The sequence below is a fragment of the Tamandua tetradactyla genome, chromosome 8, assembly GCF_023851605.1.
Source record: "Tamandua tetradactyla isolate mTamTet1 chromosome 8, mTamTet1.pri, whole genome shotgun sequence".
Taxonomy (NCBI): Eukaryota; Metazoa; Chordata; class Mammalia; order Pilosa; family Myrmecophagidae; genus Tamandua; species Tamandua tetradactyla.
Window position 1 is genome coordinate 123034091 of NC_135334.1, and position 17783 is coordinate 123051873.

Consider the following 17783-nt stretch of genomic DNA (forward strand, 5'->3'; position numbering starts at 1 on the left):
AGGTCCATCCCCCAACGCAAGGCCTCGCTGGGTGGGTTCCCCTCGCTGTGCCCCTTCCCCAGATCCTGCTGGGTCTCAAAATCCGGGTGGCGCCGACGGGGTTAAAGCGGGCTGCAGCCGCCGCCCCCGCCCGCTCCCCGACCTGCCCGCCGCGGCGGCGACCGCCGGAGCCGGAAGGCGCGGGGCGAGGGGGCGCCGCGCGGCGGCTGAGTGACGGGCGGGCGATGATTGGCAGCCGCCGGGCCGCGGGGTCCGGGGGCGGCCGGCGCGCGCCCCCCCCCGCCCCCCCGCCCCCCCCGCCCCTGCGCCCCGGGCAGGCGCGCTGCGGGCCGCGGGCTGGGCCGGGCTCGCTCCCTCGGCGGCCCGAGCGGGACTGGCTGGGCGGAGCGGCCCTCCCCGGGGCCCCGCGGGCGGGCAGGCGTCTTGGAGGTGAGCTCCGGGGCTCGGCAGCGCGGGGCTCGGTTCCGGCCGCAGCCGTCCGAGGGGCGCCCCGGTGCTCCCCGCGCGGCCCCCCGACGCCGGCAGGGCCCTCGGGGTCCTTGCCAGGCGCGGCGCGCAGCACCCCACGACTCCCCGGCGCGCGAGCCCGGCGTCGGGCGGGACGCGCGGCACCCGGCGCGGCCTCGCCCCCGCGTCGCGCGGCGCCGGAGGCAGGCGGCCTCTGAACTCGGGCGCGGGAGCCCGACGAGGGGCGGCCGCGGGATGGCCGAGGGGCCCGGCGGCGGAGGGCCCCGCGGGCCCGGGGCCGGCGGCAGCCGGGCGGCCGAGGAGGAGGTGGTGCGGCGGCGCTGCCGGCGCGGGGAGGAGGCCGAGGTCCCGGCGCCCTGGCCGGAGGGCGCCCGGGGCATGGCCGCCGGGCCCCCGCTGGAGGAGCGGTTCGGCCAGATGCACCTACGGAAGCAGGTGTCATACAGGTAAGGAGGGTGGCGGCGAGGGGGCGTCGGGGGGGCGCGGCGCTGGGACCACCCCCTTTTCATTCGACGTTCAGGCGGTCAGTGACTCCCGCCGCTTGTCTGGCGCCGCCGGAGGCGTGGGGCTTCAGAAGTGACTGCCAGGGGTCTCTGCCGGTCCTGTGCCCGGGGAGGGCGGGGATTTTCCTGAGACCCCTTCTCTGGATAAAATGCAAAGCCCTGTTCATTCAGCAGTACTTTCCTGACTGCCCACTGCGTAGCAGGCAACGTGCTCGGGCCTGGGGGAGAGCCAACCAAGACCTCCATCAGCTGGGGAGAGTTGGAGAGACCCCTCCCAGAACCTTCTTCTGGGGCGCAGCAGCCCCACTAATTCAGCAGGATGCACCCAGCTTTCCCAGGGGCTGACCCTGTGCTAGGCATGGGCTTGCAGCAGTGTGTGTGATGCCCCTGGCACCGAGACCGCACCGCCCGGAGGGTGAGGGAAAGGCATTTCCTCCTGGGGCCCTGGGCTGCAACGGGTACCCTGCAGCCCAGTGGCCTGAGAGCGTGTGCCCCCTGCCTCAATGGAGCTCCCAACATCTCAGCCCGCCCCCCACCCCGGGCCTGTGAATGATTCCGTCTCCCTAGTTCTGCCACCTCTGCCCACAGCACCCCTGGAAGACTCACCTGGAGTGCACCAGAGCCTGCTTTTATGACGGAGGGTGGGGAGAGGGGGTGCATGAGTGAGGGACGGCCCTCAGAACGCGGGGGTTCAGGAGGGCATCCAGATGGTGGACTGGAGGGGGGTGTAGTCCAGTGCAGAGCTTACCTTCCTCTTCCTCAACCAGACCACAGCGCCGCCTGAGACTGGCGGCCTCGCTAAGGCCCTGGCCCAGTAGGGCTGCAGGGGTCTGAGTGCTCCGTGGAGCCATCAACCTGGCTGCAGAGGACATGCTTCCTCTCACCTTATAATCCCTGGGGCTCGTGGGGTGGCCGAGGCTCCCAGGCCCAGCCTGGCCGTTTGAAGGCCCCCTGCTGCTCATGACGGCAGTGAGGGCAGTAGGGCCAGGCCTTGGGGGAGGGTGGTGAAGGGCAGGAGGCTTCCTGCCACCATGAGGTCAGAGGCTCACACGGCCCTGCCGCCCCCTTTGGGGTTTGAAGTGTCAGGGTCCCTGAGCTCCACCACCAAGTTCTGCTTCCAGAACGCTGCGCCAGAGGGGCACCGCCTGTCTCACGCCTTCTGGCTGCAGACGGAAGAGCTCCTGGAAGATCAGCCATCACCTGGGGGAGAGCTGCCGAGGACATGGGCGGTCACCTGGGAGAGGGGTGCTGAGGGCACGGGCAGTCCCCTGGGGAGGGGTGCAGACTCCTGGAAGGAGTTATCAACCTGGAAGCCAGGAGGCCGGGGGATTGGCTGGGTCCTTGGGCGAGACCATCTCTGTCTCTGGGCCGTAGTGCTTTAGCTGCCACGTGAGCGGGTGACCTTGGCTGTGTGTGAAGGACAAATGGCCTCTGGAGCGAGGAAGGGAGCCAGGGTGGGGCAGAGGCTGGGGAGATGAAGAGAGGAGAAGAGTTAAAGGGCTGGGTGGGGGTGCTAGGGCACCTCATGGAGGCCGCCACCCCAGGACGGTTTCCGAACAGAGGCTGTTCCACAAGCTCCGACGAGAGGCCTCTGGTCACCAAGGACGCAAGAAAACCAAGCCATGAAGGGGACGGCAGGCCCCCAGGCTGCCTGTGTGCGGATGGCAGGGGACAGCACCAGGGCAGGTTTCCCTCCCTCAGCCCTGGGCAGACCAGGCAAGGCACACCCTGAGGGCCCAGCCAGAAGCCCGGCCCGAGGTCCAGAGCTGGACGGGGCGTGCGGGCCAGGGGTGCCCCCTGCGTAAGGGCAGAGCAGGCCCTCGGCAAGAGGCAGGGGGGCCTGGCCCAGGGAGCCCAGCGGAACAGGCCGTGCTGGCCGGCTGAGCCCTCCCGGGTGGCTGTCGTCCCATGTGGTCAGCGGCCTGATGCTGTCCTCAGACAGCCCACCCAGGAGCTGGGGGAGGCTTGGGCCCACGGTGGCCCTTTTCACAGCCCCTGCTCCACGGAGCTGTGGCTTGAGGCCAAACCTCCCACCCTGCTGTGAGGGTTGCTAAGAAAAGCTGAAAGCCCTGCCCAGGGAGAAAAGGCTTTTCGGCAGCAGCGTGGGGGCAACAGAACCCGTGGGCGCGGGCTGGGAGCGGAAGCGGGCTGGAGGCCGGGCTCTGACGTTGGCAGGGATGGAGGCTTCCGCAGGGCTCTAGAAGCTTTTAGGGGTGCGGGGGTTTCTGAGAAATAGACGTGGCCCGGGCAGCGGCTTTGGGTGGATGGAGAAGTGGCAGGTGGGCCCAGCCCCGGGGGCGTTGGGGAGGCGCAAGAGAGCAGGCCAGGCACGAGGTGCAGAGCTGCGACCTCCAGAGCCAAGGCCAGAGGCCCCCACACAGCATCGGGGCAAGCCCTGTCCCTGAACATCCTGATGCAGGCTGGCCAGGCCTGTCCCTGGGCTTCTCAGCTTTAAAAGCCTCTCCCAAGGAATTCTGATGACCAGGCAGGTTTGGAAGCCGCTGGTTCCACCCGTGAAGAAGGCTAGCAAGAAAAAGTAAGGGCAGGGCAGGAGGGAAAGAGGTAAAATGAGTGCTGGACCCTTGGGGTGTGGTCGGCAAGGAGCGTCCCTGCACCAGGTCCTAGTAAGACCTTGCAGCAGTCCTGGGGTGCTGGCTCAGTGCTTGGGGACTGGCTGCAGCAGAGCTATAGGACACAGTCCTGCCCTTGAGGAAAATTAGATCTAGAACAGGCAGTGGCAACTTTTCTCGGTTCAGGGTCATACAGTAAATATTTTAGGCTTGGCAGGTCATATGGCCTCTCTCGCAGTTGCTTATAGCAGCAAGGAAAGAAGGGGTGCCACTAGCACGAAAGCAGCTACAGACAATACTTAAACGAATGAGCATGGCTGGGTTTCAATAAAACTTTATTTATAGATACCGAACTTTGAATTTATATACTATACACTGCCACCAAATATTCTTTTGTGTCTTTTTCCTAACCATAAAAACATGTGAAAACCATCCTTAGCCCACGAACCACACAAAAACGGGCTGGATGTGACCTGCAAGCCGTCGTCTGCCAACTGGTGACCCAGTAGCCGGGACAGGCTGGCACCTGGAGAATGACAGCTGCTGGGATCCTTAGGGATCTACTGAGGCCCTGGGCAAAGTGGGGCACGCGTTCCACCTGCGAGAGGCAGCACGGTGGCCCCTTCTGCGGACTGGGGCCAGAGAGACCTGGATGTGAATTCCTGCCCCTTTCCAGCTTGCATCTCGGACCCTGTTTCCTCGTATGGAAAAAGGAACCGTGATACCTACTGGGAGGATTATAAAGATAAGAGAAAAAGTTCCTGACTCATAAGAGGATACAGCTCTTGACTCACCGGAAGGGTGAAACGCAGTTTAGAAGATGTCTGCCCTCTACAACTTGTGTGTGTGTGTGGGGGGAAGGGGGCGGCAGGTCCAGGGGGCCTACCTGGAGGAGGCTAGCCCTGAGGGTTGGGTCTGTGGCTGGACTTGGAGATGCAGAGCTTAGGGGGACTGAGGGCAGGGCCAGGGCGCTTGTCCCAGACTGCAGCCTTTCCCGTCCCCCACAGCTCCATACCCCCCAGGGAGGGGCTTGGGGCAGCAGCTGGTCAGGGGGTGGGGGTGGGGGAGGGCTCCAGCGGGCAGGGGAGGGTGCCCCCTGCTGTGGCCCATGGCTGCGACACTGGGCTCCTCAGGGGAGGGGCACCTGATCCAACTCTCCCTGCTGCTATTTACCCGAGGCTAAAAATAACCCCAGAGTGACAGGGAGATGGGGCCGATTTGTAATTTAAATAGCAACAGGATAAAGCAAGGAGCTGCGAGATCATATTCTGTCCTGAATTAAAAATGCAAAAACCGGGGGTGGGTGGGGAGTGGCGCTGGAGCTGGGGGAGGGGGCCTCTGGCCGAGGAAACCAGAAGCCGGGGGTCCATCCTGTGGGCAGGGCTGCCCAGGCCCAGCCCCGTCCTCCCTTCTGGAACCTGCGGTTCTTGCTAGCCAGTGAGTCAGAGGCCAAGGAGGGCAGGGCTGGGAGATGGGGCGGCAGAGTGGGGACTGGGGTCCCTGAGACGGGGGTCTGGCCCAACCCCATGACGGTGGGGAGTATGAGCCATGTTCCTGGCTGCCCCTGCCCCACCCCCGCACCAGGGGGCAAGCCACCTGGGAGCCGGAATGACCTGTTTGAGCAGTGGCGTTTGGACAGCTCTTCTCTGGTGTAGCTTATGGGCTGGGCATTGGGGAGTCTGGGTCCGAGCCTCATCTTTGCCTCAGTTGGTGCATTTTCAGAGCAGAGCATTCAGACAGGCTCCAAGGACTGGGGAAGCGACTCTTCCAGTTAAACATGAGTTGGGGCCACAGACTCCAGGCTTCTGCCGGCCCCACTGTGCTTTACCAGCGTCTCTAGGTCACTGGGCAGCCCCTCAGATCTAAACATGTTCCCCATGCTGCCCTTCCCAGTAAGGAGGAATACCTACTCTGGAAGCATGACAGGCACCTTGCAAACTTGCTGAATCCTCACTGCAATCGGCAGGTGCTCTAGCCCTGTTCTACAGAGGAGAAACTGAGCTTCAGAAAGGTTAAGCAATCTGCCCGAGATCACACAGCCACTAACTGGCAGAGCCAGGATTCATGCTCAGATCTGTCTTGGCTCCGAAGCCCACGCCCTATTTACTGCCCGGCTCCCGAGGGTAGACTGTCACCCTTCCAGATCTTTTCTTTGGGCTCTGTAGTAAGTGCATGTATCTCTGGGGGGAATAAGAGGAGAGGGGCAGGGAGGGGGCTGAAAGTTACAGTCAGGGCTTATGACCCAGCACATGCAAGGAGGGGGCTTGGAGGTGGGGGCCCTACTGACCCTGTCCTGGGGGCTTGGTGCCTTCACTCTGGGGCAGGAGGAAGCTCCTTAGGGTTGGGCCAGCTGACCCGCAGGCAGGGGACAGCTGCTCAGCCTCTCACCTCCAGCCTGCGGACCTGGGAGAGGCCAAAGGACAGCGACCAAGAGAGAGTGTAGGTCGAGGGACTACCTTTGTTTGCTGAGATGCCAGCGCTAGGCCCGTGGCTCACTTGCCCCAGGGAGAAAAGGCCCCCCCGCCCCTCCTCCAGGCTTCCTCCTGCTCGCGGCTTTAATGGGGCTGCCCAGAGGAGCCTCATCACATTTCCCTCTCCCAGCGGCAGCCCCTGCAACCCAGTGGCAGGTACGTCTGTCTCCAGTGTCAGCAGTCCTTCTGGGTTGCTCCCAAGGGCTTCAGCAGATACCTTGGTCGCAGGCTTGGCCACTAGGGAAGGACGTGCGTGTAGAAAATTCTCCATGCCTCGCCACAGTAACTCCTGCAGTCAGGAAGCCAGATTCCCTCCCTCGGTTCAGCCTTTTGCACACCGGTATTCAGCTTATTTCAACTTCCATAGGAGGTTTCGGAGAACACGCACCTACCAGGAGCCACGAGCCACATAGGGTTCAAGAGTCTTCCAAGGAGGCAAGACCAACGTGCACAGAAGATCAAATGATACAGGGATATTACGGGAACTAGAGACAGTCGGTAGGCTGGAGCTCTGACTCTAGAACAGTGCTCAAAGCTTAGTAGCTATTTACAAAATATTTGTCGAATGAGCGGAACCTAGAATCAGGGAAGGAGATTCAAATGAATCTGTCAAAGCTGGAAGAGATCTTAAAACTCCTCTGGTTCAGCCCTCTTGTTTTGTAAAGGAAGGTTCTGGAGCCCAGAGAAGACAAGTGACTTGCCCAGAGTCACAGAGCAGGGGCTGGAACGTGGGCGAACGGATGAAGAGACTGAGTCTGGGGCTCTTTCCAAAGTCCCTCCTTTGCTTTGGGGTTTGAAGGTTGGGGGGCTTCGGACTGGCCAACCACGAAAGGCGGGCCCAGCGAGGGGAGCAGCATAAGCAGATGGGCTGGCAAGTGTGGGGGTGGCGCGTGGGAGGGAGTGTGAAAACAAGGGGGAAGGAAGAAATGTTTATTGAGCACCTAGTGTGAAGCAGGTCCCAGCATGGCTTGGACTCTGAGAAAATCTCTGCAGGGAAAGGCTGGAAGAAGAGGCAGGAGAGAAAAAGCATAAGGACCCATGAAGGTCAGGCCAAGGACGCTGGCTGGGCAGGTTTTGAGAGCAAAGAAGGTCCACATTGTGGGCTGCTTTGTGTCCTGGTACACTGCTTCTCCCCAGCTCCCGCCTGCTCATCCAGGCCACGGAAAGTGGAGCACCTCACCCTAGGGCGAGCCCAAAATAACTTCCTTACCCAGATTCCTCTTCCTCTGGGGGTCCAGGTGGATTCCGCGGGGTCCCCAGCCTCCCCTCCCCCCTCCCGTGCTGGCACACGGTGTCCTCAGAACTGCCCAGGTGTGCTGGCGACTGCAGGCTCCGCGGCCGTGCGCCCCTGTCCCTCCCGGCCTCGGCCTCCCCGCCCCACCGGGAAAGCAGGGTTGAGACTGACAGCTTCCAGGACTGCAGGCCGAGGGGGCTGGCGAAGCCTCCAGCCTGCCTGGCTTCCCCTCCCGGAGCCACATTTCCTGCTCTCTGCTGCTCCAGGGCTGCCAGATGCCTCAAATGAAAAACAAGCCCAGCCCTGTTTCCTCTGTTTAACTGCTCAAGCTGCTCGGAGAGGGCCTGGGAGAGAAGGCAGGGCCTTAGCCGAGGCCTCCTCCTGGAGCAGGCTGACCGGCCACAGGGCAGATGATAAGCCTCAAAGAATTCAGAGGCAAGGGGACGCAGACCCCCGGGGAAGTGGGTGCCAAGCCTGGGGGCCCTCACCTGGTGCCAGCCCCAGCCCTGGAGGGGCAATGAGGAATTTTAGTTCAATGCTCAGCCTTGGGTTAGGTTTCTACTTCGACCACGTACCAGCTGGGTGATCTTGGACAAGCGAGCTTAATGGTGGTTTCTCTCAGTTTCCCCATGTGCAAAAGGAGGAAAATAACAGCACTTGCCTTACAGAGTTGTTAAAAGAATTCAGTGAGCTACCATATATACTCTGGGGCTTGCCCAGAGTCAAAAAAAAGCAAGGGCTGGAATTTGAACAAATGGACTGCAGCTCAGAGCCCCAGGGCTGAGAGCTGTCTCAGATAGAGTAGCCATTCTCCTTCCTGAGAATGCAATATTATTACACAGCAAGAATCCACTAGAAACAATGTTCCAGTCATGAGGGATAGAAAGAGGATGGCAGCCCCAGCTTGAGGTTTCTAAGGGCTGGGGGCATCCCTGAATCTGCAGGTTCTGTAGCAAAAGGACTCATTGAACTGGATTGAACTGACACCATTTCTGTCCTCTAGAAACTCACAGCCTTTCTGGGGTAACAAACATGCATACGCCTAAAGAACTAATTATAGAGCAGGTCGATGAAAGATTGTTTGGGAAAGGTATGCCTCCCTTCCCGGAGCCAACCCTAATAATAAATAGTAAATGCCTGTCTTATCATTTATTTACCAAATCCTCTCAATGACCTGGACGAGCTGCTCGGCTCAGCTGTCTCGGAGGCTCCCTGCTCTCCGACCACCTGGCCCTTTGCTGTTCTCCAGACCCGTCATATATACTCCTACCCGTGGCCTTTCCTCTCACTGCACCTTCTGCCTGCTGCTGTCCCAGGAAGCCACGTACTTTGGCTCTCTCCATTTACCCAGCTCTCTTCTGCGATGTTCTGTCCTCGGAGCAGCTGCTCCTGATCCCCCTACCGCAACGGCATCGTCATCTTCACTCTCTTCCCCCTGCATTTTGGCTTCATTTTTCTTTACAGAGTGTCTCAGTACCTGCCACTGTATCAGATGCTGATTGTTTCCTGGATGCCTTCTGTACTAGAATCGAAGCTCCATGAGGATAGAGCCCCACTTCCTTGTTCATTGCTAATTGCTGCTCTGTAGCACTTGATGCAGAGAGGAAGGTACTGGTAAATACTTGTTGAAGGAGTGAATTTGTAAAGTCCCTTTTTATCTCATACAACTCTGTGGGCCTCCCATTTTACAGATGGGAAAACCGAGGCTCAGAAAAGCTCCCCATGATATGTATTCATTGTATCTGCTCAAACCCTGTCTTTTTCCTCCTCTGGGAGAGATTCAGGGTTATCACCCACTGCACATCACGCATCTGGCGGGTGGCAGAAGCAGGACAGGGGCCCACCTCTGACGCCATCCTTGTTGCTCTTTGCAATGGACACAGGTGTGGCACACGCAGAGGCGCTGAGGATGGAGAGTTGTGCAGGGACTGGACACCCCGGGCCAGCTCACTCAGGGTTGGGATGAAGTGGGAGACCCCAGCAGGGCCAGGGGGTGGGTATGGGAGAGGCTACGAGGAGAGGAAAGCCAGCGGGGGCAGGGACACAGCCTCCAGCCGGGACAGGCCCGGCTGCTACCTGGCAGCCTCTGCCTCTTGAGCTGGCTCTGGCTCCGGGGTTGGGCTTGTCCCTACTTGCCCCTCGCCCTCCTGAGCAGCTCCTGGGTCCGGAGGCCTCCTGCCCCAGCCAGCGGAAGGCGCCTGTGAGGCCCGTGGTCCTGTCTGTCGGGAAAGCCAGTCGGCCTCTTGCAGGGCCCCTCTGTCAGGAAGTGCCGAAAGAGGAAGAGAGTGGCCGGGCAGGATGAGCGTGCTGGGGGCCAGCCCCAGTGCTGGGGGAGGCTGCAATGCGGCCGCAGCTCTGGGCCCCGCCGAGGCGCTGGGGACAGGCGCCGGGGAGCAGCAGGGGGCACTGAGGCAGATGTGGCGCTACCGCTCCTGGGATGTGCCACAGATCCCGGCCGAGGCCCCCCAGACACAGTAGGTACTTGGGGTGGCCCAGGAATGGCCCCGGGGACCTCAGTCCCTCCAGGGAAAGGGGGTGGCACGGCTGCTGTTCCATGGAGGCACAGAAAAGAGCAAGGGGATTCGTGGCAGGGGGAGCGGAGGCTCTCATGTATAGGTTCTTGGGGGGCAGTGTGAGCCCACAGGAGGCTAAGAATGGAGGGAGATGACAGCAGGGGGCAGTGGAGCTGGAGGCTGACGAGTTCTAAACCAGCTGTCGGCCCTTGCACAAACTCATAGGGCTCTTCTGCTGCCTTTGGCCCCCTCTCCTCCTCCTTCGGAGCTGGGTGTAGAAGCCATTGGGAAGCCGCCCCAAAGGGACGCAAGCATCCCAGGAGGTCCAGTGTCAGGCCTCCTTGGGGATCTCGCTGTCCTCCTCCCGGCCTCCCAGGCCCGTGGGAAACTTGGAGGAAGTTGGAAATGTGTTTTGGCCTCTGGGTGCTGCTATTTCTCAAATTCACAAACTTGTCTGCATTTCAGGGCCCCCAGTGGGCCTGGAAAATGAGCTGCCAGCACCTCGGATGAGAGGGTGAAAGTGTGGGTGACACCGGATGTGGCTCTGCAGAGAGGCACATGAACAGGGACAGCAGCAGCTGGTGTGGGTGCTGGGGTGCACGGTTTGGAACGGGGGAAGGTCGTGGTCTCTGCCGTCCCATGGGGCTGTCAGAGGCCGCCTGAACTGCCCGTTCCCAAACCTCCGCTGGCCACTGCTCAGGTCCCAGCTGCTGTCTGCACCTACTGAGGGGACGGCCTCTGCTGCCCGGGGGGTGGGGGTCGTGTGCACGAGCCGTGTATTTCTGGGTGGGGTTCATGTGTGTAAAAGGGATGCGGCAGTGCGTAGCCTCTGACCTGGGGGTCTTGGTGTGTAGGAGAAAGACATGTTTTCCGTGGGTGTGTGTTTGTGATGGGAGGTGTAGGTGCTGCCCATGTATGAGTGTGCAAGAGGTGTGGCGGTGATTGGTGCATGTGTAAGCGACCCACAGTTCAGGCGGATGTCGTGTTGGGAACGTGCCATGTGACAGGGCTGGAAATTAGCTGTGGGATTAGCTGTGGGAGGACCGCTTTGTAGGGGAAGTGTGTGTGTTGTGTAGCGGTGCATGCGGTGCATGCAGGGACTTCGGCCCTTGCACTTATGCTGAGAGTGAGGGGCTGGCGTGCCCACCCGAGCAGTGTGTGAGCATAACTGTGAGAGGCACGCTTGTTCTGTGCGCAGGGGGCGCCGCGTGGCTCGGTCCGTGGGCGACCTGCGCGAGCCGGGGGTACCGTGCGTGGCTGCGGGCGGGCGCGGGCTCCTGGGGCCGAGGAAGAGGAGGGGGCCGCCGCCGCCCCCGCGCGCCCACCTCTGCGGACGTGTAGGTCACTCGCCGAGGGACGGCGAAGGCGAGGACACGCCCGTGCGCTCCTGGGTGCGCGCGCGGAGGCCGGCGGCCCAGCCCCTCCATGGGGGGCGGGACCACATCGGGCACCAGCCCGCCCCCGCCCCCGCCCCCAGGGCCAGGCCCCGCCCCCGGCCTCCCCGGCGGCGTGCGGCGCGGCGTGCGGCCGGCAGAGGGCGCCGCGGACTCGGCGCGGCCGCGCATCCGAGGGGGCGTGCTCGGCGCGGGCAGGCAGCGGCCCGGCCAGCTATGCGGGGTCCTGCGGCCGCGGCTGGCGGCACTTCCTGGAGCCGCGGCGCCGGCCGCTTCCCGAGCACCTGGGCGTGGGGCGCGGGGGCGCGGGGGCCGCGGGGGCGCGCGGGGCGGGCGAAGCGAGCGCGCGCCATGGCCGCGGCGGGCGGCGCGGAGCGGGCGTGCTGAGCCCCGGCCGCCGGTCCGGCATGGGCGTCTGGCGCGGGCCCGCCGCCGGCCGGGGCTAGGGCCGGATGGAGCCGCGGGACGGCAGCCCCGAGGCCCGGAGCAGCGACTCCGAGTCGGCATCCGCCTCGTCCAGCGGCTCCGAGCGCGACGCGGGCCCCGAGCCGGACAGGGCGCCGCGGCGCCTCAGCAAGCGGCGCTTCCCGGGACTGCGACTCTTCGGGCACAGGTGAGCCGGGCGGCGGCGGGGCGGGCCCGCGGCGTGGGGCCCCTCACCAGCACCGAGTGGGGCCTCGCCTCTGGCACCTGCGCGCTTGGCGGTGGCACTGCGCGGGACGCGTCCCCGGCTCCTGGCGCCGGCGTGGAGGGGGGTCGTTCCCAGCGCCGGCCGGTTCGCGCACCTCCTCTCCGGGACCTGGGGTCAGCCCCCAACTCCCCAGCAGGGACCCCGCCGTGACTGAACACTCTCCCCTTCTCCTTGGAGCTCGGGGTCTCGCCAGCCCTGGACGTCGGTGCCGGTTGCCCCCCGCCGGTGCACGGCAGCTGCAGAGCGGGGCCTCGCCGGTCCCGGCACACCTGGTTGGCGCGGAGCACCGGTCATTGATTTAATGGCTCAGCATTTGAAGGCTCGCCTTGGGAATGGGGGTGCCTGGCCAGCTTGCTCTGCCTTGGTCCTGATGAGTGGGGAGACTCGAGCCTCTGCCTTTGCCAAGCAGTCAGCAGCTCTTCCCCCGCTCCCGCCCTTTTCTGGAAAAGGAGTGCGGTGGGCTGCAGGCTGGATACGGTGCTGGCTGTCACAGTTCCGGCTTGCCCCCTCCCCCAGCACTCCGCATGGCACCGTCTTGTGCTGGTGACAGGGCTTTGACTAGGACCCTGGTGAGGAACCGGGGGGGGGGGGTGGGGTGTGTGTGGAAAGACTGAGTGCGCGCGGCTCGTGGCAGGAGCGCGGGTCTTGGCCGGGTGCCGCTGCCCGCCTGTGTGGCCCTGAGAAAGGTGAGAGAAGCTGGAGCCCCGGGACCACCTACCTGGCTCCCTGGGCTGTTTCCTGAACAACCCCTGCCCTTCTCCTGGCGGCCAGGGAGCTTGCAGCCAATCAGTGAGGACCCCAGGGCCACCTCAGACTGGACTCTGACCACTTGGAGTCTGCCCAAGGCCTCCCTCCACCTTTCTTTCAGTTGCCAGGCTGCGTGGCATTTGGACCCCCTGAGCTTTGCCCTGTCCCTACCCAGGGTAGGTTTTACCCACCAATGACGTGGGCGGTTTTCTCCTGTTCTCCAGGCCGGCGTCCGTGTGATTCTGACCTGTGCCCTTTGCCTGCCTTGTCCTAGTCACCGCCCTCCTCTTTGTGTCTGTACTGGCTGCTGCTGGCATGCCTGGGGACCTGGATGCCTCCGCTGGCAGATGGAGCTCCGTGGGCTCTTGTGAAGCCACACTGGCTCCGGTGTCATCTAAAACAGGGCAGGGAGCAAAGCTTCCAGTGCCTCGGTTATGTCACCCACGGCCCTGCAAGATGGAGCAGATTGCACCCAGCTCTGCAGGATGTAGCCTCCCATGTTTGCAGGCTCTGTTGGAGGCTTCCTGTCCCTGCCCACGGGGTACCTAGTGTTGGCGTACTTTGACCTGTGGCTGTGCCCCTGTTGAAGGGCACGGGTTTATGCATGTAAGGATGAGCCTTAGGCTCATTCAGGAGGAAGAGTGAGGAGGAGGAGCAGGAGAGCCAACAGGCACCTTTATATAATTCTCTATAATAAGCAGGATAAGTGTTATTTCTCCACTTTTATATATGAGAAGAACAGGCTTACAGAGATGAGTAATTTGCCCAGTCACATAGCAAGTGATTTGAACTCATGTTGGTCAGATTCCAAAACCTGCGTCCCTTTTTCTGTACCAGGTTCCCAAACAGCCCATGGCAATGACCTAGGGAGCTTTAAAAAATACAGATTCCCAGATTTTATCCTCGGTAAGTCTGACCTGTCAGGTCTGGAGTGGGGCTTAGGCAGTTTTAAAAGCTTCCCAGGTGGTTCCAAGAGGCTGCCAAGTTTGGGAGCCACAGTATTATGTCCCCTAGGGATGGGAGTGGCCCCTGTGTGGTGGTCCTTGCTGGGAATAGTGGACCTACAGGATTGAATACACTCAGGAAACCCAGTAAGAGTGGGGGTAGGGCAGTGGGGAGAAGCCCCCACAGCCCCCGGAGCTCAGAGAATCTGATGCCCACTCGTGCTGGCCTCGCTCGCCCTTACTTGGTTTCATGGGGGCAGACATTTGATGTGCCTCCTCTAGACTCTGCCACCTTTGCTGCTGCTCGCCAGCCTCAGCAAAGTTCTCAGTGTTCGGCTGAAACCAGCCCTCCGTCTTTCCCCCGGACCTCTGCACACTCCTCTCCTAGCTCTTGCTTTTCCTTGCGTTGCCTCCATCCTGTCCCCACACTCCAAATCCTCATCTCCAGCCTTGGTGCTGAGGGCCCTGATAGGTGAATGGGCAGTAGTTAGGAGAGAGTATCAAGGATAACAAATAGATTGGTGGTGGCTGCCGAAGCCGTGCTGAGAAGAATTCTGCATTTGGACCTTGGCTCCGTGGGAGAGTTCCATGATCACTTAGCTCTGGCGTTGTGAGCTTTGCAGAAATAGCGATGGCACATGGGCCACATGTCTGCCATTTCTGGTCTGCCCTGGTCCTTTCTCTGAATGCAGCCTCTTTGGCATCTTCCTTAAAGAGGCTTTTCCTTGATGTCCACCCAGCCCCCCACCACTGTCTTCACCCTCTTGGAATCTGGGGAGCAGTTTACCATCGTCATTATTTTAGCCCAGCAAAACCACAAGGTTAAGCCATAATCCTGCCTCCCCCAACTCCAGCCCACCCCACCCCTCCTGGAGGAGGAGGGGGAAGTACTGGCCCTGCCCTAAGCCCAGGGCATTCCATTCTCCTCCTGGAACTGAGGAGGGCCGGAGCTTTGCACTCAGATTCTATCGGCCTAAGGGTTGGTCATTCAGATGTGGGAAGAAAGTTGACCTGTCATCTTCTCTCCCTCCAGGGCCCACCGGGAGGGCTCTTACCCTCTGCCCTGGTCCCAGCAGACTGACCCTGGGCAGGTCACACAGCTTACAACCCTGGGGCATCAGAAATTACCTGGCACCTCGCACATCTAGACATAGGGAGCCCCAGGAGCCTGGGCATCTGCTCGGCCTCCCCCTGCCCTTCATCAGTGCTCAGTCACATGCTCCCAGAGGGCAGGACATGTACCTGCGGAACAAGTTTGAGACAATAGATCCCATTTAGAGGTGATGCCACCTGGCCCTCCCGAGCATGGACCTCAGGTTGAGGCCGGCAGAGGGTGCCAGCAGCAGCTTGAGCGGCTTCGGAATGAATGGGGAGGGCCTGTTGAGGGATGCCCAGAGCGCAGGGGCGAGGGCCTCTGGTGCCAGGATGTCTGAGAGCAAAGGGAGCCCCTTGGAGGTGTTTTTCTCGCCTCCAACGAGCTCTCTGGGAGCAGCCCAGGTGACCAGAGGCTATGGGTCCAAGCCAGGGCCCCTGGGCTCCAGCCAGTTTGGAAAGAAGAAGGGGCCTCTGGCTGAGCTGTGCATCTGTTCTCACCATGTTTGCCCCACACACAAGGTCATGTGCCAGCGAGCGGGGAGCTTGCAGGGTCAGGGAATTAGGGCCGCATTCTCTCACCCCCTGACCCCCACACCACCCCTTCCCTGGCCCCTCCCACCCAGCCCTTGAGTTGTCTGCCTTATGGGTTAGAGACTGGGGGAGAAGATAGTCAATTCTTGTCGTTTTTTTCCCTCCACAAAGTTCAAACCCCAGGGTGTGGAACTGTCCAGGACTCTGAATTGGCATAAGAGAGCATTAGTGGGGTGTCCTGTCAGACCTGAACAGAGGAAGGATTGAGCGACCCTAGTCAGAGCGAGTGTCGGTGCAGGCAGCTGGCGTTGGAGGAGTGCAAGAGAGCCGGGCTTCCTGGAGCTCTGCGGAGCACAGCAGAATCCTCCCAGGTAGAGGAGCAGGTGGGTGGCAGTTTAGGCCGGAAAGCTCGCGCTGTGGTGGCGTGGTGGCTCCTAGGAGAAGTGGGGGCCTGTATCCCTTACACCCCGGCAAGTTTCAGGGTCAAGAAGCTGTCCTGGAACCGTCCTTGCAGTATCGCTGGAATGGCACAAGGGGGCGACAGCCACCACTGTGGGAGGGCCGTGGGAGAGGACACGCTCCTGGCCGCTAGTCCACCTAGCTTTGCACAGGGACTGCAAAGTAGCTTTTACTGTGGGTGGGCCTACAACCCCCCCTGCCGGCAAGTCAGCCCACACCCTGACTGCAGGACTGGAGCCACTCAGCATGTGGCAGGTAGCGTGCACTGGCCTAGTCTCTCCCCTCATCTAGGGATTGAGGCCCAGGAAGGCAGCCTTTACCTGGCCCAGGTCTCACGGGGGCTATTCTGAGGCCGCCTGGGACTCAGACTGAGCCTCCCAACTACCAGGTCCAGGTTAATTTTTGCCACATCACGGGACCCCAAAACCCTCCTGCTTTCTAAGAGCCCCTCTGGTGCCTCCCAGCTTCCCCTCCTCCTGGAGCTCTGCTGTCACCGGAGCTGGCCTCTGATTGTGGGAGGGGGGTGCTGCACGCAGCTGGCCAGCCCCCTTCTTCCCGGTGGAGCTCAGCCGGGCACTCTGTGGGTGCTGCTGAGCACTGCCTTATCTCCCTCTGGCTGCCTCCTCGTGTGCCATGTGGGACCCCTGCAAGTCTGGGCATCAAGCCAGCTCTGAGGCTTCCACCCCGGGGTGGCCCACTCAGGCCTGGTTGGCCTTGGACCATGGCTGGAGCCTTGGATGGCAGTTTCAGAGACGGACTGTCAGAGCCCCATGCACTTGGGCACCTCTCCTTCTGCCGCCCCTCCACTCAGCCCCTGTCCACTTAAGGGAATCCAGTGGAGAGCAGAGGGCCCAGGGCAGGGAGGGCGAGGGTGAGGGGCTGGGCACCCCCACCTGCCCCTGCTTGCCTGCCCCCGGGAGTGGTGTGCAGCTCATCTTTCTCGGTGACAGCGGCCAGGAGCTTCTAGACCTGCCAGTCTCACGTCATCCCCCTGACCACCTTGTACTTGTACAGGGTATATTCTCCTGTACAGAGGAGGAAAACGAGGCACAGGGAGGTCGGGACCTTGCTGGGGCCCCCTACTCACGCCCAAGCCAGACCCAAGGATCTTTTCACAATACCGAGCAGTCCTTCTTATTTACACTCTTTTTCTCTCTTCTGTTTTTATTTTTCCCCCACCCCGAGCCTGGGCCTGAGAAGGGGTTTGGGTGCACAGGGGTAGTTTACCGAAAGCTCTTGGTCTCCGTGGGAATGCAGTGACCCCCGGGAGGTGATCTGCTCCTGGACCCGCAGGGGTAGCTCCCGGGCCTCGCGGCAGGGGGCGCACGGCTGGGCTGGGGGAGACCCTGGAGCCGGGGGGCGGAGCGGGGCCGTGAGCGGGGGTCAGGTGGCTCCCCAGCCGGGCTGGAGTGTAGGGAAGCTGTGCCTGTTTATGTTGCTTAAGGTGCGGGGCGCACAAGACCCGGGGCCGGAGGTGGCTGTGGCCCGTAGAGGGGTGCTTGGGGGGCGCGCGCAGGGGCTAGCCTCCTTGGCACGCAGCCCGGGCCCCTTCCCGCCCAGCGCCGGCCCCGTGCCAGTTCCGCGCGCCCCCGCGGAGGCCGCCCCGAGCCAGGGCTGAGCCGACGCCAGCACCTCCCCCGCCCGCGCTGAGCCGCCTGCCTCGCCGCCCCTTCCCATCTTGCTGACATTTCGGAGGCGGGGGTGGTTGTGAAAGGGGCAGGCTGGCTCCTGCGCCGGCTCCCACGGACACCCCCTGGCACCGCCTGCTCCCCGCCCTGGAGGGCTTCCCCCGGGGAGACCTGCCTTCCGGTCTCCAGCTGGGGCGGCCTTCCCGCCCCGTGTGCTCTCTGGCCGGGGCTGCTCGCGCCCCACCACTGCTGCCACCGTCCCGAGGACCCAGGCTACCCCCGCGCGCCGTGCTCTCAGGGGCCTTTTTTTAAAAACGCTAAATGTGGGGCGGGTCATGGTGGCTCAGCAGGCAAGAATGTTTGCCTGCCATGCCAGAGGACCCGGGTTCGATTCCTGGTGCCTGCCCATGTAAAAAGAAAAAAACCGCTAAATGTTTCGCAGTCAGAAAAGTGTGCAGAGCCTTTAAAGAAATTTCTATATGGGTGTGCACCCATAACAATGTACAGTGCCGTTGGGTTTGGTTCTAAACTTGAT

At 62.1% G+C, this 17783-nt stretch overlaps 1 protein-coding gene across 4 annotated transcripts in view; it reads left to right on the forward strand.

Annotated features, from left to right (window-relative positions):
- Nucleotides 1-702: 702 nt before the first annotated feature.
- DGKZ (diacylglycerol kinase zeta) overlaps nt 703-17783 on the forward strand; it is a 42662-nt gene continuing 25581 nt past the window's right edge. For 2 of the 4 annotated variants that reach the window (XM_077114554.1, XM_077114556.1), the window contains exon 1: nt 11606-11766. In XM_077114554.1, coding sequence (XP_076970669.1) covers nt 11606-11766 — 161 coding nt within the window. Of the gene's footprint in view, nt 915-7505; nt 9721-11605; nt 11767-17783 lie in introns of those variants that run through there. The other 2 variants (XM_077114552.1, XM_077114553.1) reach the window with 2 other exon arrangements.